This window comes from Toxotes jaculatrix, chromosome 9 (assembly GCF_017976425.1).
Source record: "Toxotes jaculatrix isolate fToxJac2 chromosome 9, fToxJac2.pri, whole genome shotgun sequence".
NCBI lineage: Eukaryota > Metazoa > Chordata > Actinopteri > Toxotidae > Toxotes > Toxotes jaculatrix.
This window is the reverse complement of record NC_054402.1, coordinates 15,776,411-15,796,728: the sequence shown is the minus strand read 5'-3', so window position 1 is coordinate 15,796,728 and position 20,318 is coordinate 15,776,411. Positions and strand designations below refer to the sequence as shown.

The window sequence follows — 20,318 nt, the reverse complement described above, 5'->3', positions numbered from 1 at the left end:
TGCTTTTGTGTGGTATTTCAAAGAGAGATTATGAAAACAAATGTGTATGAGAGTGATAAAGATGTGAGAGAGAATTTGTGTGTGTGTGTGTACCTGGCAGAACAGCTGGTGGTTGTCCTCGGACACCAGCAGCAGGCAACAACACTGCGACCGAGTCTGCTGCTGCAGCTGAAGAGAAACACACACACAACATATACTGATATATACTCACTCTCTCTCTGTCAGACTCAGATTGTTTTTAAAGCCTCAGTTTAAGATTCTTTGGAGCGTAGCCTAGGTGTGAAGATGAGATTAGAAATCAGACGAGAATGAAAAATGACTGGAGCAAGGGTGGGGCAAGAATTCGATATTATCCTCACTGTCTTGCAGTAGCAGCAAATTGAGACTTACAAGTGTGATACAAGTTTCTATAATTCACAGAAAATACTAGTTAAATATTTAACAATAAAATCTGGAATCAATCTAGAGTTTTATTAACTAAAACAGCATGAGTGAGGGGATTTATTGAACTGCGTTTTCAATACATTCTGCAATGAACAAGGATTTTCTAAGACAGATATACAGTTTATTATTGTCATTTTTTATTGAAGAACTGTACATTTATATACTTCATTTTATTCATATTCAAAATAATATAACTATCTTGGTAAGTATGTGCATATAACTAGGTTGTTTTTTTTTTACAACAAAGATCTTGGATTCTTTCCATTTCACTCATGAAATCTTGTATTTGATAAGTGATTTTCTCATCAAAACATTCATAGCTTGTAAATAACATGAAATATGTTATCACACTGTGATTTTAGCACAAGATTGAGGCTTTCCTTTGAACCAGAAAGCACAAAATCCCTACATAAACAAGATAAAGTCATGTTTAGGTGTCTGTGTGTGTATAAATGAAGGAGCGTCAATGCACTGAACATCTCTGCTGCCGTGCTCTGCAAGACCTGCAGAGTTGCAAACAATAGCCTGCTGCTGTCTGTGATGGAAAACACTTCATTCACATTCATAGCCTGAAATACACTCTGAGGTGCAAACACGCACACCTTTGTACACGCTGACACAAATACTCACACACCCACACACAGTCGTCACACAATATTCTTCTCTGTAATCCACAGAGCTGGATGCAGAACAACCAGGACAGGAATAAACACCAGCCACTGCCAACACATTGCCCCTCAGTCACACGCACAAGCACTCACACATGCACGTGCATCACAAATGCACACACACATAAAGTATGTCACTGCACCCACATATAATAATAAGCCCCTCCATCCCCTTTTTCCCAAATACTGTTAATCCCATAAGAACCGCCCCAAGCACTTCCCACCAAGCTGACGATTCTTCAGAAAGCAATGATCTCCTGCTCCTTTTCCTCTCCTCCCTTCTCTTCTCCCACTCCCCTCACTCCCTTTTACAACTGTAACAACAAACAGGCGAAACAAATCATATCGGATTCAAAACACATCTTAAAAACCCTGCGGCCTTTTGCACCATCTCCACCTTTCCTCCAAATGCTGGAAAAATCCTACAGATGCAGGTTTGGAGGTATCAGAGGCTGACGTTTTACACGCATGCTGCACTGTTGCAGTAGTGTTGGTTTACTACATAGAGCTAAGGTCAGGTAGGTGATAATAATCAATCACCATTCTCAGATTGTACCAGTTCTGTAGAGAAATGACTAGACTTTTTTTAAAAAAAAAGATCAACCAATTTTCACTTTTTTGCCCTCATGGACCCAAAATGATGTTTTCCACTGCAACACACTGATCACTGCAATTAAAAATACAATAAGCTTCTCTTCTGACATTGACAGAAGACATAATTGAAAATGAAGAGAAAAACAGGAAAAAAGGTGAAAATGAGCTGCTGATTATTCCCCCGAGTCTCTCTAATTAGTAATGATTTAGTGAGAAACAATTTAAGCAAAACAGTTAAGCTATTACTATTAACTATTAATGAGATTGTTAATCAGAGTTTTGTCTTTATATAAATTATCAAAAAAAAAAAGATAAATTCAGAGAGTTTTTGTATTGTACAGAAAAAATTACAAGCCTAGCCATTAAAACACATTTTGAATATCTGATTCTCTAAAAATGGAATCCTATCAGTATCATAACAGCTGTAACTAACAATTATTTTCATTATCAACTCATCTGACAATTATTTTCTAGATGAATCTATCAATTGTTTGGTCTAGAAAATGTCAGAAAACGATAAAAAATGTCAATTTAAATGTCAACACTTTCAGAAAACCTAAGATTAAGAGACAAAACAAAAAAAAGCAGCAAACAATTAATGAGCTGGAACCGATAAATGTAAAGTATATACAGTAAACTTCTTGTTTTAATAAAATTTGATGTAAAAGCTCAAAGTCCTTTATATTCAGGAGTATGAAAAAAAAGAACTGCATGCACATGCACCCATTAGCCTACTCTGAACCCCTGATGGACTGAGGCTTTGTGCCTTTGATGCAGTATAACCTTCAAATCTCCTTCTCGCTCTTGATTCATATCCCCCCTGCTGTATATTTTGTTTATCTGTGAATAATTTCATACATTTAAATTGTTGTCAGGGTTCTGCACATATTGTAACTGAAGCCTGTTATCTACTCTCTCTCTCTCCTCCCTTCCACTCCCACATCCACAGCTCTTCCTTCAGTGCAATCAATCTCTACACCTCTCCCCCCTGGTTCCCTCCTTGTTATAGAGAGTATATCATATATATGGTGGGGGACTTTGGGGAGACTGATGAAGTAATTGTGTGATAAAAAGCTTGTGGTATGAGTACTGACAGGAAGAGGGGAAGGACCCTGTGGGAAGGATTTCATGTTTTGCATGTACTGTGTGTCTTTAACTGTGTGTATGTGCATGTGGGAGCGTATGAGTGATCTCAGCCACTTACATAATTGATGACTTTGAGCTGGAGAGAGGCTGCATCAAGGTCATAGAGCTCACCTGAAAGAGAAAAGGGAGAGAAAGAGAGTGAGAGTGATGGGAGTAAAAACCAGAGAGGAGCAAGGGCAGATTGGCATTAAGAAAGGAGGGGGAATTCAGAGCATGTACGCAAGTGGACAGAAAGCAATCCGGGGAGGGATGCATTGAGACAGCGAGGTCGTGGAAGGGTGAATGGGAACCAGCTAACAGAGGGACTAATAATGAAGACAAGACTAGGGATGGAGGGATGCCTGGCCTGCAGATGAAGATAGAAGGAAAGAGCTAGACAGAGAAGTGCAGAAGCGAGACAGGAGCCGGAAAAAAAAACTGAGGAGACAAAAGGCAACTCGTATTTGTTGACAATTACCAAGGAGTAAACAATGCTGATGTATGTGTACGTGCGCAAGAACGGCATTAGCCGAGTCCACCTTCATTATGCATGAGTTTTTAAACAGTGTTTTTGCAAAGCATTCTGTTTTCACACAGGAGCTGTCACACATTCCTTGTGCCAGTGACAGAGTCCATCTAAATTCATAGAGCCTTTTATCCAGATGGGCTTACTCTATTAACATACCTCGCCTCTCATATACCAGCATGTGTGTGTGTGTGTGTGTGTATGTGAGATTATGCTTGCCTCAGAGTTTTGTGTTTGTGTATACAAAGTGTAGGAAATGTAAGATGAATGTGTGAGGGAGAGTGAAAGAGGGATAAAAACGAGAGAGATGTAGGAGGTATCTAACGTGATTTTGCTTTTGTTAATCAAACATATCATCTGTGTGTGTGTGTACACGTGTGAGCAGGTGTGTGTATGTGTATGTGTGTGTGTGTGTGTGTGTGTGTGGACATTACCACAGAGTTGCAGAATGTTGCGGTCCAGCTCGCAGTAGTCCTGTTCTGAGACGTTGAGGTGCAGTAGTGCATTGTGGGACTGTATGGGTGAGGGGCTGAGGGGAGGCCTCTGGTAGGACGTCTGAATAGCCTGGACTCGCACGCATGCCACTGAGGCCTGTGATGTCACGCAGAGACACAGACAAGTACCAAAGTCAGCTGAGATTAAAGACCGAAAACTGTTTGATGTCATTTTGTTTTCATTCATCCAGCCAACAAAAATGAACAGAAAGGCCCCTGAAGTTAACATCACCAGTCTCACACAGGAATCCCTGCTGAGCTTGTGTGTATGATCACAACACACACACACACACTTTTGCAGAGATATCTAGAACAGCCAGTCACCAGATGTTTTTGAAGTCCAAGCACTCGATGATGGATTTCTTTTACTGATATTAATTTGGACAATCTTGAGAAAAAATAAAGAGGCTTTCTGGATTTATAATGTTAGAAATTTACTGACTGATAAGACGTTTTTACGGCTTATGTAACCTTTTGCTCTGTAGTTTAGGTGCAGCATCCTTTAGAGGTCATCTATAGTTCTGTTTGGATAAAACCCAAGGATTTTGCCTTTGTATAGTCTGTGCTTTAACCGTTTTGTAAAACCCCATGATGACGGCCCGATGCTGAAAGGTGTTGGTTAAATGAAGAACAACCTCTTCCAGTGAGTCAGTTAAAGTTGCCAAATTTCACATTCATAACAAAGACAGATAGAGAAAGACAGAGCTCACATGTTTTTCCACCATGCTAAGATGCAGTTCATCCTGATCAGATAGTGGATTACAGCCAACCTGCAACAAACAAAGACACATCAGTGTAAGTCCAGTACATGAGCTGGACTCTTGTCAGCTGAAGTGTCTCTGTGGCGCTTCTTTCGTTTGTGTATGTTAAAATCAAACAAACCCATAAATGTTGTTCAACCATAAAAAAAAAAAAAAAAAAAAAAAAAAAAAAAATATATATATATATATATATATATATATATATATATATATATATATATATATATATATATATATATATATATATATATATATAAATTGCTACTGATATATATACATAATCAGTAGCAATTTAATCAATACATTGGTTTGCTTTACTGAAACCCTGCTGTATGTCCTTGACAGCAAGGACTTACCAGTAAGACAGCAATGGCCTTGTCCTGGTCCTGGCCCAGAACGGGAATAACAACAGCTGAAACAGCGAGAGAGACAGAGAGAGGACAAAGAGGGAGAGAGAGAGAAAAGAAAGAAAAAAGAAAGAAAAAAGAAAGAAAGAAAGAAAGAAAAAAAGAAAAATAAGCATTCACAATACATAATGCATTGATTCAGGAAAAAAAAGACTCTTGTTCTGCTCCTTTCATCGCCCTTCTTTAATTTTCTTTCTGTCCTTGTCTTGCTCTTAATCTTATTTGTTCCTCCTCCATGTTCTAATACTAATAGAAATATGCAGGGGAAATGAACATGGAAAAAAATAAACCTAATGTCCTTGTATAACACTGTTTATTATTTTCTTTCATTTGCTGTTCTCATCGATGTAGAGCAGATAGCAACAGCAGAGCCTTACGGACAAAATAAGTTTGATAATCTGGTGTTGTGGTGCAACATACAGAATAATGTGTTTGCCGCATTGGAACCAAAACTGACTCTGATTTCTGCTACAGTACTGAACGTTCAGTGGTACTTATTGATCTGCAGAGTGCAGAGCAGTCAGGCATGTGTACTTTAAGATATCTCTGTGATTACATCCCTCAAGGTTATTCTCTCATTTCTGCTTTTGGATAACAACAAAAATGTTAATTTGAAGAGGAATGTAGTGTCTATTCACTGTACTCCATTCGAGCTCTTGGATGCTTTTTCTTCTCGTCATAGACCTTTCATCACTTTTTTTTGGGTCTCTTGTACAATTCTGTTGCCCACACAGCTCCATACCTCTCCCTTGGCAATCATCATCTCTTGTTCACTACTTCTCTCTCTACCTCCTTTTGTTTGTTTTTGCCTCCCACGTTCTCACATCTCTCTGCTCCTCTGCATGCACAGGCGCACGCTCACACATCCTCAAACAAGCACACGCACACACACACTCTGATGTTGGTCCATTTGTCTGTCCACCAGCATCATTCAAGCTCTCGCTACACCCTTCAACACACACACACACACACCTCTTCTGTGTGCTGCCAACGGCGCTGCGAGGCAAATTCTGTATTTTTCTGGCAGTTCGGATGGAGGGAGGCCGGCACACTGACATCGCTTCAGCTGGTCCACAATGCTCCTAAAACAGACAGTTACAAGTTGAGTTTGACTCAAGTTTGAGAAAGACTGTTACCTACAGCACATAAGTCAGAGTGAGAAACAGAGAGAGACAGTCTGTCAGACACTGGGGAGACAAAGAGGAAGAGGGAATTTGGAAGACAGTTGGAACAAATGGAAAAACAATCGCCGGCATTACAAAAACAGACGTGTCACGTTCATTGACACTACCCAAAATAAAAAAAAATTGTGAATAGCCCAGTTATTCATTGTGAAATTACATGAACTCAATACAGCCGTGTGTGTGTGTGTGTGTGTGCAAGTGTTGGCCCAGTGTGAAGCCAGGTGTGATGATGGCAAAAGTGTAGGTCTGTGTGTGCGTGCGTGTGTGTGTTATATTTGATACAGAGGGCAGCTTTCTTATGCTAAAATATGAGACAAGGATTTATTTATTCTGGACTGACTACTGCCAAAGACACACACACACACACAAGCAAAAGCACGTGTGTGGCAGTGACACAGCACACTTCAGTAAACACATACATGAGAGTTCCATGAATATGGAAATAAATGACAAACAGAAGGGAAATAATTTCACTCATTCACACAGGTAAATTTATGATCTATGTGCTTCACATGATATTCTGCTAAACCCTCCAGCAGCTACTCTCCCCCAAATTAATTCAGCTCACTGAGGAATACTTCAGTCATAAAATCATTCGCATTGTGGTTTACCACTGTGGAAAATTCAGTTGACCTTTGTTTAATGTCTGTGTTCAAATAAGCTTTCCTGGGCATGGAAAAAACAATTAAAAGAAAAAAAAACATGGGCAGCAAAAACAATATTGTTATTACATGTTATCTGTGCACAGATGACAATTTATGTATTACATGATACAGCTAAAGCTGGCCAGACAACAGAAGTTAGCAGCAGCAACAGCTAAAACTGAATTACATATAGGTAAAAGCTGGAGTAGTGGGGGATGTGTTTGCAGTTTGCAGTGTGTGTAGCAGCAGCCAGTGGCAACAATATATAGCAAAGTAACAGCAAAGACTTGGAGGTGGACATTTAAATGGACCACCCAGGTACAGTAATGTTGGTGCTCATAGAAATCAGCTGGTGATTAATTGATCTGGGTGGTGCTAATGGCTTCATGTTCCCAGTCTGAACCTGCACAATGAACTCCATTTGCCATAACTGCTTAACCATCATTAAGAAACACTGTAGTTCCTTACAGCAGATGTGGAGCTAATGTGCAAAAACATGAAAAAAATCAGACTAATTCTGGATCATTATGTCTTTGTACTGCATGTAGTTATTAATGTATTGCATTTAGTGTTTTTTTCTAAATAGTTTTGCAGATGACAGAGCTCTTGAGCTCTACTACAGTTTTTTGGCCCATATGTTTGTTCAGTCATGCATTTAATAATACACAACTCTGTAGGGGAACTGCAGTACCTCTGCACGCACTCATAGCTCACAAAAAAACTATTTAAGGCAAACACAGCGGGCCAGACATTGCGGTAGAGGTTGCATGCTTGGTCGCTCACCTACATCATGTATAAATACATTTTCCAGCTGTGGATTTGGTATTAGCAGGTTGTGTTTCCATAGTTAAGCAAATATGATACTGAAAAATTACACTACAATTACAATTATATGAACATGGGCTATTTCTATTGAAAGGTAGACCACCCACACCCAGTTTTTTTGTATTGTAGTTGTCGTCTGCATTGACTGAAGGGCACGTTCATGTCAGGCCAATTACTGATTTATAAAAGATTTTGTGCTTATCACTTACAGATTTACTGTGCATTATAAGTCATGTCTGATGTTTTATAACCTGTTTGGCTGACAATGAAAATGGTTTTCAAAGTTACTGAATTAAGTTACTGAAAAACTTTAATGATTAGTACATAAATGTGTGAACAAAAACCTTGGGCTACGCGCATCTTCCCGACAATATTTCTAACAATGGTTTGTCCAGCTGAGATATTTCAGTTATCTTGCACACAACAAATAGTTTAGAGGATAAACAATCATGAAAGATGTCTTGAACTTGTTTGTGCATTTTTTGTGTGTCTGTGTGTGCCAAGGTCCAACTAATAGGCTTTTATGTATTAGAAAGTGGGCTGGAATGAGGCTCAAACAACGTGGCCTTCTGCCTCTCAGATGGGTTTGTTGAGTGTGTGTGTGGGTGTTTGTGAGTGTGTGTGTGTGTATGTCTATGTCAAGGTCTTGATAACAGGCTTATATAAGGTGAATTGTAGGGAGAAAAGTAACAAAGTGCCCTGTAGCTCTTTTAATATCCCCACTACCTCTAGCCTGCATGAAGCCCAGGTAAATGTGTTTGCAAGTATGTGTGTGGGCGTGTGTGTATGCATGCGTGTGGTCTGTGTCTTCGTGTCCTTGCGAGTTTGTGTCTGCATAAGTATGTTTGTGTGGCAATGAGGTGTTGGAAAAAGGGATCTTGTCTGACAAACAGACAGTTTCATCAATAATGTAGTGTTGGTTTTTGCCAGCGCCTGGGCGGCAGTCGCAGCAGCACATGGGGTTGTAGAGCTTCAGAGAGCACTTAAGGGAGGAGAGGATCGCCGTGTCTCACTGAGAGACCCCGGGCACTGTCACCTCGGCTATTAGCCCTGCGACGCTTCCATGGGGAGAGGGATTGAGGGTGAGAGAGAAAAAGGAGAAAGAGGACCGTCAAGGAGGAAAGGAAGGGGAGGGGGGGGGTTGAGTAGAAGGACCGAAACACAGCCGGCTTATTGCTTCATTGCTCTTCAGGGAGAGAGCGGACTGAGAGGGAAAAAAAAGGGCAAAGTCAGACTGATGCAGTGAGGTGGGAAAGTGGAATAGCAGATGACAGCAGAGGGAAAGAGTTGGCTAGAGGGGGATGTGTAATAAGAGGGGAGAAAAAGTGAGATAAAGGGAGAGTTTTAATGAGAAGGCAATAGAGATGGGAAATGAGAGAAGAAAGTAAGAGGTGATAAAAATGAGAGGATAAAAGAGATGGAGAGAGTGCGCATTGTTTCTCGATGATGAGATCTCTCTCTGTGACACTCCTGTCTCTGTGCTGATGATGTGATTTTGGGCAGAGCGGCTCATATTCATTCAGGTGACACCTGCTTTTCACACAGAAAAGACAGCCGTCTCTGTTTCCCCTCCTCGTCTCGCCCTTGTTCTATTGCTTTTCTGGGTATCGCCGCCCTCAGCATCGCTGTAGCAAATCAGCGCACAGCGGTGATTCACTGAGACGAAACATCTGCGGCTTGCTGTACAGTGACACGCACACACACACACAAAAAACACACACCTGATCTTTCCCTCCAGTGGCAGTTCATGTGGCGGGTCGTCAGATAGCAGCCTCGAGTCTCCCTCCAGCATGTAGACACATACACACTCCTAGAATAAAACACACACATTTATGTGCACATTCACTTGTAATATTAATCAGATTTTAATTAATTTAATGAGTGATGAGCCTCATCCATTTGCTACGAGGCCTGGGAGTGTGTTCCCCATGTGTTCCCCATGTCAGGACAGAGGCGTTTAGCTCCACTACGCTGAATTTTTTTTTTCAGGTAATAAATCAAGAAATTTTCAGTTATGTTCAACTGTTTGTGCAAATTTGTGTGTGTTTGTGTTCAGATACCGTGCTGGGTAGCAGCTCCTGTATGCTGTCTCGAAGGGCCACTCGCAGCGAGCGCGAGTCAACAACCGCCGCCAGCCGAAGCAAAGCATCCTGAGGAGGGAGACAAACAGATGCCCTGATGTCTGTTTGGTTGTTTGTTTATGATCTCAATGTGCTGCTCCAAAAACCTGAGGCTTTGGCTATAATTTTCTTTTTTTTTTGTGGGTACAAGGTTTATGTTGCAACAACTCTTCCCCAGAAATTTAGCTTGGCAGGCTGCAAAGGCCTCTGAAACAATATTTATACTGTGTCAAACTCAGTGAACGCATGGCAATCTGTGCCTGTTGGAGACACAAGTGAGGCACTTAAAAATGAACTGAACTCAGACGTCGCCAGGGATTACTAGAGTTAGTTTTGCTCTTCAGGACACTTGATGCTTTTGTTTCAGTCTGGCACTGTGAAAACCATCCAACCACTTGACAATTCATTTGCAGCGTTCTGTAGGCAAGAAGAAGCAGATTATTTATGAAATGAAAGAGCGTATGGCGGTACCACCGGCAAATATCTCATGGTTTACAAATCACAAGTATTTACTTTCCTCACTGAAGCTTCCTTTGAAGATTTGGTGGTTATCTTAATTACAGTCTGCCTCTGATCGGTCCGATCAAATTTAACAAGAGCCAATGTATTTTTTTTTTTTTTTTATCTCTTTTGACTTTGATAAACTATCTTTCCACATAGAAAATCAGTACATCTGTAAATTTGAAAGACAGTAGAAAGGGTGGAGGATCTTATCTCAGCTGATACCAACCAGAAGGAAGTGACCTCTCTTCAGAGTGAAGTCTGAACTAGTTCATTTCACATGTTGTGGGACTACATCTAAAGGCAAAAGTGTTTATAGCTAATCTGAATGTCCACACTTGAAGTTGGGGCGAAAAGCCTGCCATCATAGAGAGGTGAGGCACGCTGAAACTACAAATGGAGATTTTGTTGTTGTGCTCACAAAATGTGGCAGGAACTAATACAGAGGGCGTGAGAGAGAAATTCGAATCCTGTCTACGTTCTTCCCTTTACACACCCAGCCTGTTGCTGCATGAAGTGAGACAAGCTCGGCCAATTGTCAGATTTGTAAAGAAGGAAATGGCCCCTCATTTCTGGTGTAGGGGGAGGGTGTTTCACATGCTGTGTGACCATGCGACAAACACTTGATTTGAAGCATACTAATGCCTTAAAAGGGATGATATAACACCAAGGTGGGAGCGGTTTGTTTTCCTTTCTGTCCTCCAAAAGCAGCCTTCTAGTTTAATAAAGATTAGGTTTGGAAACAGGGTAGAGAAGAAGAGGAATAGGAAAACAGGAGAGCTGATCTGAGATAACAAGGGAGCTTATATTTTAAGGTCATGCAAGATTGAGTTTGTGCCTCAAGGGTTTTTACATTTTCACAAATATTACAAACGAGGAACTTTATCAGATGAGCTCTCGTAACATCCCATGCAACTGTTGTAAATTCATGCCATAAGAATATTTACACTCTGTGTGCAGTCTACTTAAATCCCTACCAGTTCCAGTTATCACACTGCATTATTACATGTAACTGCAGTTTAAAGAGGCATCTCAGTGGGACTTCAAAATCTGATCAAAGCATAGAAAAACACTGGAAGAAATCGCAAGGGCTTAAGACTTGAAGCTTTTAAAGCTGTGTACTGAATATAAATTGGAAAGAAGATGATAATGTTGAAAATATTGCCCGTGACTGCCAGATCATCCTCTTCCAGTTGTTCTGACAAAGCTGTTAGTCACACAGCGAAGCCGGAAGGAAGAGCATCTTGTTCCTTCTTTGAGAGTACAACACCACAAAAGTACTGCGAGCTGCGCCTGCCGGGGCGGCTGTGTGTTCTACTGAGGGTGTCTATTCATCACCTTTTCTTTTATTTGTCTTTATCTCTTCTTTTTGACACCCTCCTTTTACCCTTTTCTCTTGCATCTCTCACGTGCGATCAGTCTTATTTTTCACTGGGCGCAAACATGAAAGACAAAGGAGAAGGCCGATGGAGAAGGAGAAGAAGGAAGTGTTGCTCGTGGGTGTTTGAGGGGGCAGGAGGGTCAAGGAATGACAAGAGGAGAGAAGAGGAAAAGGGAGTGATGGAGAGAGAGTGGAGAGTCATGTCATGCCTGAGCACTCAGTGTTGTTTATTACATGTGATTAGACATGATTAAATGCGATTAGTTTTGATCACTCAATCAGCCTGCCAGAGTGCTGTTGTAATGAAGCTGGAGCTCTGCCAGCCCACGTGCTTGTGTGTGTGTATGTTTGTGTTCGAGGAAAAGAGAAAGAATTTGAGTGTGTTGCATCTTAAGCCACGGATCATGCAATGCTTGTGCAAATCCCGATAAGTAATGTTTGATCAGAAGTAGATCCGAACAGCAGACAAACAACGGCTGTTTCTGGCTTCCCATCCTCCCCGCTCTGCTGTCAACAACTTGTCAAGGATAGATGCTGAAATCTGCCATCCTCTTCTTTGTGTGTGTGTGTGTGTGTGTGTGTGTGTGTGTGTGTGTGTGTGTGTGTGTGTGTGTGTGTGTGTGTGTGTGTGTGCATTACTAGCAATAAGATGTATGCCTTGGTAAATGTCAGGCTCTGTCTTATGACCTTTCACAATCATTTCTCGCCATAAACCTCAAACCAGCTGTTATATTAATTTACCTGCTTCTCCACCCATCATCACACACACCTACACACACATACACACAAACACACACACACACACATACGCATCCAGCCACCTACTCAATGGTCTCTGACGCACACACTGAAAAACATTGATCCATTTCTTTGGCTAAGAAAATAATCAGAGCTGTAACTATTAGCACCCTGTTCCCTAAATTTAATTTTGACATAACTGACTTTTTACCATGTTTTCTTGAAATCTGCACATTAACTTTCATGTGGTAGCTGTCAGTTGAAAGCCCAATGTTTCAGAAAAGTCAGCTTTTCAGAAACAGAAATGAAAAGCTTTGTTTTTTTAATTGAACAATGTGCTTCTAGAGATCATCCAGTGTTTTTTATTTTTTTTATTTTTTATTTTTTAGGGTCACTGAACCTTCCCAGCAAGAAGAATTACACAGAGGAAAGTGTAATCCTTTAATTAGTTCAAAACTGAAGCACAACGGTCTCCAAAATTTGAACGAAAACAGCCATGTGATTTCATTACACTAACGCGGCTTGTTTTTCTCTAATGCCATTTCAATTTATGTGAATTTGGCCAAAGCTTTTATCTGAATTGGTTTGAAAAAGCCATAACAGAGAACATTGTTTAATACGGGAGACGTCAATTTCCCCTCTGACCAACGAGATGCTAGGGCTAAATCAGCGATTCAGGACAACAAGAAGGGCCATTATCATAATAGTACACACTCATTATTTTGATTTAATTAATTTGATTTAATTTCAGAAATACTCTCCTAGATTCCATATTCATTCTACTCATTTCATTACTGTCATTCACAATTTGTTACAGCAATGCACTCATCTGAAGCCAGATATAATGCTCTGCTTAAAATGTTAATTTTCTGTAAATATCAAACTAGTTCTAGCTGTTACTTGAGGGACTTCTTCAAGGACCTTTATTTGCTCTTGTTTTACACATTTTATCCAACTTTTTCCTGTGCACCTCTTTAATATTCCTCCCTGGATCATTTTACTTGAACCCCCAATATTTTACACCGATCTCCGGGTTTCTCTTCCTCTTCCTCCCCCACTCCTCCTTCCATCAGTGTGCAGTCTTTGCTGCTGTCTTGATCTGCAGCCTTCATAATCACTTGGAGCACTCTGACATTTTGAAGGCCACTGGTGATCAACATAACTAAACACAGACTTCTCTCTCTCTCTTTCTCAGACCCCCCTCACACACATGCACACATGCACACATTAAGTATTTCCCTTGTCACTTTTAAGATACAGTTCTGCTGGTGTCAAACACTTGGGCTGGCCAGTTAACCTCGGATAATAATCAAACTCGATGGATCCTCTGTTTACCATTTGACATTTTGCATATTATGCTACCCACATAAAACTGTAACTGGCAGAGATAACTGAGGACAGTGGAGTATGGATTACTTACAGGCTGCCATCAAGAGCACAATTAAAACAATTACAGTATAATTAGCTAAATGTAATTATTAAAGATTAAAGATTTTCTATATCCTCTGTCACACCTTTCTGTGTGATTTGTACTTACTGCAGGTTTTTAACTGTAGAAAGGTTTTTAGTCAGAAAGGTACAAAGTGTCTGAAGTGTGTACTCCTCTCCTGCAAGAGCTATGCTCAATTTGCTCCTCAGGAGGGCACTTAAGCCTAAAAGTGTCTGTGACACTGCTCCGTGCCCGGTGTAAAAAGCTGAGAACATAGCAGTCAGCCCACAGGTATAATGGTATGGAAATGAGACTGTAGTAAAGCCAAATTCGACTACTGAACAAGAAAATACCAAACTGCTAATAAATGTATGTAAAAAAAAAAAAAAATTACAGGTCAAAATTTCACCCTTTCATTCAGTCTTTTTCCTGAACTACAGCAGTCATAAATCAGAGTTAATAGAGAGGGAGGCAGACATTTGGAGCATAACTCCAGGAGGACAACTCACTGAAAAGTTTAATTAAGTCTACATGGACAGAGCTGTAGCTAGCAGGATAAAGCCAAATCAGCTCAGTATAATGTCGAGATAATTTCCTACTGAGCAGAACTAGGCCAGATAATATTTGCACATTTTTAAGGTTTATTTTACCCTGGTGAGCAGGGACTTTTTGGTACATAGAAGCACATACCGGTTGATTTGTATGTATTTTATATGCTGTAGTATTTCAAGCTGATTAAAACAAAATGATTTCCCACTGCTATTTGGCCCAGCTCTGCTCATCAGATCTCGTGTTCTCTGTATTTCCACACTCTAATGCTGAAAGTGTAATTGCACCAACATTTGTACATACAAATGTACAAATAACAAATACAGTTGTATTTGCTGATGCAGGATCTGCTCTCTGAGGGGCTCTTCATATGAATCTAGAAGTAGCAGCAGCAGCAGTGAAAGGTTCAGCAGGAAGTTGATTTGAGCCCCAGAGGAGCACAACAGTGAGATGTGGGATATGCATGATGTAAGATGCAAGAAAATGGTACTGCAAATATATTCGATAAACATGAAGAAAGAATAAGGGAGGCAGTGGTGAAGTGGCGAGACAGCTTCGCCACTTCAGCAGCTAACAGTCACGTGGCAGGTAAGAGTGAATGAATCAAAAGATGATGAGTTAAATACTGTAAAATCTCAAATCTGTTTTTGAATTTACCTCAGTTGACGAGAAAAGTGCCTGTAAATGAGCCAGGTTATGCTCACAGACAACCTGACTTCCTACTGTTTTATATGCATATTTTGTATTTGACAAAAAGTGAACAGGGCAAGTTTTCAGGGCTTGCAGGCAACTCTCATGACCACAATCAAAGGATGGCGTATGCTCAAGTCAAGTCAGGTCAATTTTAGTTCTATAGCCCAATATCACCAATTTTCCTAAAATTGCTTTACAAACCATCAAACGTCCATCTTCAGACATTTGGTTATGACAAGAACACCACCCCCCCCCCCCCCCCCCCCACCCAACAAAACAAAAACCCTTTAAAGGAAAAAAACAAGGACACTTCAGGAACGGGAACAGTAACAGAGAAGGGATCTGTCTTCCACAGTGAGCAGACATGTAACTGAAAGAAACAATAGAAACAACAATGGGAAAGTTACACTATGGAGAAATAGAACAACATTATGCAGGCAGAAATATATCAAGAAGAGCGAGAAATATTTTTCAATATCACTTTAGAAAGAAGCCTCCCTGTTTTCCAATCTGCTCCCGTTTGGCTGTTATTTGAGACCAGCTGTTTTTTGACAATTTTGGCAGATGGCATCGCTGGAAAAGATGAATGACTGGCGTTTTATTTAGATCAGATGTTGATCAGCCCACGTGACATGCATGACTTATAGGTCCTGTCTTTGGAGCAGTAGCCATGACTATCAGAATAAAATCTGAGAATTTTTCTTGTGCACTTTAGTCTGTCTCCTGTGGAAGATCAAAAGTACAATGATCATTACAGTAAATCACATCAATTTATTTTCTTCTACTGACCCTCTTCCTCCACCATCAATAAAAATCAGCGTCTTCTATATTCTGTTTCGGATTAAAGACACTGTGAACTGTTCTTCAAGATTTCTGTCTAAATATGAAGATGTATTGGGGAAAACCTCCAAAACCTGGTTAGAGATTCTACAGTCTCTTCACACTTCCTGTGAGTCACTGTCTCAGATGTCAGTTGTAGGTAAATTTCATTCATTCTGAGCATGGGAAGCACACAATATGAGTTATATTCCCCATTATTCAAGAGATGAATCCCTCTTGAGCTCTCAACGGCTGAGTCAGAGTGAACTTATGTGATGTAAAAGAATAACCCACATTCCCATTTTGATTTATTATTGAGGAAAACATCTGGAACAAGGCCTTTGTTTGAATTTGCAGTGACACAGTATATTACACCTATGTACAAGCATTTTACAAAACATCTTGAATGCAAAACACCCTCGTATCACTGAGTGCTTGATTACACTCATGAAGGTATTTAAGGTAACTAATTCATTTGAGAATCAGATTTGAGATTGGGCCAGTTAGCTGAATACTAATATTCTAAATTGGCCACATTAGATAAAGACCTAGCTTAGCTAAAGACTCGACTGGGGGGATTAGTTTAAGGAGCTAATTGGAGCCTTCAGAAATATGGGAGCCTTCACTCTCATATTTCTTATCTGCTGCATTGTTCACAGAGCCATCTAATGCCGTGAATCAAGCCAATCTGCATTTCAAGAGGTTCAACCTTGATCTAACAGCAAGAAGGTGAAGGGTAATGGCATCCCACTTGCAGACGATTAAAGGCATCCTCCTTCATGCCCATAGATTTTTATGTAAAATCAAGTTTGTTTACATGCTCTGACAAGCCCCTTGGTGCTTTTCAGCAAATCACTAGCTCCCTCACTCCTTTATCTGCTATATATCCACTGGATGTTTAAGTCGACAAGGGACGCACTGTTGACTCTTTAACATTTTGAGTTAAGTGAATTACAGATGTGGATTGATTTTTGCCAGTCCTCTGTCAGTCGCTTCAGGGATAGAACGGACGAACACACACACACACACACACACACACACACACACACACACACACACACACACACACACACACACACACACACACACACACACACACACAGGTACACACCCGCAGTATGGCCAGAGGGAGGCTGGTAGCGTTGCAGTGGGTCCTGGCTGTTATTCCAACAGAGCTGGGTCTCCAGTAGCATCACTAACATACTGGAGACACATGCACTGTAGAATACAACCAAGCCATGAGGACGGGCCCCGCCATGCACACATACACACACATGTGCATACACATGAACGTGCATACACACACATACACACAACGTCCCAGTGATATTTTAAATAATAAAAACCAAAGTGCACAAAAATCAGAGATGACAAAAATGGATGAAAATTTTATCTAAATCAATGGAGGCAAAGTGGGAAGACAATTTAAATACTTACACACACACACACACACACACACACTCGTAGATGAAGGACTGGAGGTGTAAAACAATAAAGTGTTGCTGCTATGGCGATGATAAGGCTGACCTATCATTGTGTGAAGAAAAGGAGAAACAGGTACCACATGGTGCTGCTACTTAATTAACCAATTTGTGTGTGTGTGTGTGTCTTTGTGTGTGCTTGTGATTAAGACAGACAGGATCTTTGTGGAGTTTTGAGTGGAATTTATTAAACTGAGACAAGCCAACAGACCATAACTCATAAATGTTTCCTCAGCATGACTCAAGGGGAGTAGATGATGGACAGAGAGAGTGAGAAAAAGAAACTCAGACCTGAAAGAACAAGCAGAGAGGCAGCAACTGACAGACCAAACAGGGGAACCCAGTTCTGTAAAGACAGAAAACTGCCCACTGATGAAATTCACACATTGCTCAGAGGAGAGAGACGCACTGAGACATTGCAAGAAAGTTTGGAGAGAGGCCAAGAAACAGAGATACAATGGAGATGAGGTTTCAGCTGTCAGAGTATATCTGGACAAATTCACTCCGGTCAATCCAATTTGTGTTTTGTGGTTACTGTACTCCAGTATATCACATATTTATAATGAAAATCAAGCATTCATATCACACTTTTTGGTAGTATCATTAAGACTCCATGTCTTAATTAAAGCCCATGGCCAAATTTCATATGAGCTCATCTATAACAAATGCAACAAGATTGATTAGAATCAGACCCACATGCTGTAAAACTTGACAATAATATTCTGGCTGTAATGAACGTCTGCCAACTCCCCTCTCAGTCAGTCTAAGGATGTTTTCTCCAGAGACAACAGAGGAAGACAGCTGTTCTCATCTGGTCTCATCCATATTACATTTTAATTAAAGAAGAAAGAAGTTAGGAGAAGTTAGAAATAAAGCCCAGCAGATTTGTGTAGCCTTTGTGAAACCTCTTAGATCATTTTCCTATTAGTTAGTCCTCAATTCTAATATTATAAACGCCTTATCTGCCACTTTTTCTTACTGGCTTCTTTTTAAAAACACATAACATCATGGGTAATGTGATCTCTCTTCTATATGCGGGTTTCCACTGGTGCTCTTACTTGCAAATTATACAAATCTAATGCATGCACACAAAAAAACGTGTGTTGTAGGAAACAAAAGCCTCTGAATGGCCGTCCACATTTCAGAATTGTTTAGCACTTCAAATACATTGTGTGTTGTGCCTATTGATGACTGTTTAGAGGTTAGAGAAACAATTGACCAGTCACGGTTTTGTGGGCATGATTAAGAATGAGGATGACAGACCCGGCAACTTGCTACATTCATGAATAATAGCAACAAAAAAAATGGCGATAAGTGTGAAAGAGGGTGATGCAACTGTACCAGTCGTCCTAATCTGTCCTCATAGATTTATGTTAGCCTGGTTAGCACAGTTAAACATCCTTGTTGATGGGGAGTTAATGACCATGTGGTGCCAGCTCCCTCTGTGTACAGCTGTTTCTTCTTGTTGATGAGTGCCCATGTGAGTAAATGAATAAGTTCCTGTGGTGTGTATTTAGACATGTCTCATGTCTCCTTTTGTTTCAGGCTCTGACTGAGCAGCATCAGCGTCCTTTGTACTAGGTGACTCTTCCTCTGCTATCGCCTCTGGTGGTGGCTGTTGTCTGTGGTGACTAAAGCGGGACTAACGTTTCCACGTCCAGTCAGTGTCATTCCTTCAATTCCTGACATCTGAAATGTCTGTTTCAGTGCACATTGTTTGTCTTTTTGTTCTCAAGAAATAATTGTTTTCATATGTTAGGTGATAAAGTGGTTACAGACTCTCCATAACTTAAGGTTCCTAAAACATTAGAAGTATTTTCTTTCATGTCTCTGCTATATTTTGATACCGTCTGATAATTTACAGTATAATATTTTGAGTAATATCACAGCCTTGGCTCTGTGTTTGCACCTGATGCAGACTGAGTAGTGATGCGGTAAAATGCTAAGCACCTCGTCTAATTTAAAAGGCTCTGATTGTCATCAGTTCTCACCGAGGGACCGGCCTCCTCTCAAATGTCAACGACTGCCAATCAGGGCTGTCTAAATATCATGGCCGCTGAAAAGGTACCACGTGAAAAAGCAACAGATGTGTCGTGTATGATAGAACCTTTGTTACAGACAATGACACCTAAGCTCATCTCGTTTTCCTCTCGTTCGAGCAGCGCTGCCGCGAGGAGGTATTCAAAGCTCAAGGCAGGAAAAATGGAGACTGATGGGAGCACCAGAGAAAAACACCAGTTCTCATTCACACAAATTCTGGCAGAGAGGCCACAATAATGGTCTCCCTCTTTCATCCTCACCTTCTTTTTCAATTGTTTTCAACCTTTAGCTCATCTGTACCTGGCTCACACTCTCCCTTTTTGTCACTCTGTTCCCTCTAATGTTTAGCATAGTCTCTAGCACAGTTTCCGCCCCCAATCGTTTTCCTCTGTCTCTTTGTCACCTATCTGTTTCTCCATTTGTCCCTTCGTCCCATCATGTCTCTTTCTCTGTCTCTCTATCTTCCTTTCTCTCTCTCCGCTGCAGGTGTTTGACAGTCACACTGTTGTTCTATTTTAATCTGACTCTTCTGTTCAGGAACAGACACCCACATGCTCTCGCCATTCTCTTGGCTCCATTTCGCTCTCTGTTCACTCTTTTTTTCTCCTCCTCTGGGCTGTTACCCTGCTCAAACTTCTACTTTCAGCTCCATTTCTCTTTCTGTTCGAGCTGATGTTTTTCCTGTATTGCTCTTATCATCCCTCTGCTCCCCCACATCTATCTATCTATCTATCTATCTATCTATCTATCTATCTATCTATCTATCTATCTACTACCTACCTACCTAGGCTAAAAGGACTGTTTGCGCTAACCAATAATAATGGCTTGTTTTTGGCTAAAAAAAAAACTGGGCACACTCAAACAAGGCAACAACTGTTGCTGCCTAGGAAACTGC

General features: G+C 40.6%; 1 protein-coding gene across 5 annotated transcripts in view; it reads right to left on the bottom strand.

Annotated features, from left to right (window-relative positions):
- The window catches only part of LOC121187038 (cGMP-dependent 3',5'-cyclic phosphodiesterase), a 139,768-nt gene that overhangs the window by 19,447 nt on the left and 100,003 nt on the right, over positions 1-20,318 (bottom strand). For 2 of the 5 annotated variants that reach the window (XM_041046087.1, XM_041046088.1), the window contains exons 3-10: positions 9,733-9,822; positions 9,394-9,482; positions 5,992-6,101; positions 4,969-5,024; positions 4,562-4,621; positions 3,792-3,948; positions 2,911-2,963; positions 94-168 (exon numbers count right to left, since the gene is read on the bottom strand). In XM_041046087.1, the coding sequence (XP_040902021.1) occupies positions 94-168; positions 2,911-2,963; positions 3,792-3,948; positions 4,562-4,621; positions 4,969-5,024; positions 5,992-6,101; positions 9,394-9,482; positions 9,733-9,822 (690 nt within the window). Of the gene's footprint in view, positions 1-93; positions 169-2,910; positions 2,964-3,791; positions 3,949-4,561; positions 4,622-4,968; positions 5,025-5,991; positions 6,102-9,393; positions 9,483-9,732; positions 12,708-20,318 lie in introns of those variants that run through there. The other 3 variants (XM_041046091.1, XM_041046092.1, XM_041046090.1) reach the window with 3 other exon arrangements.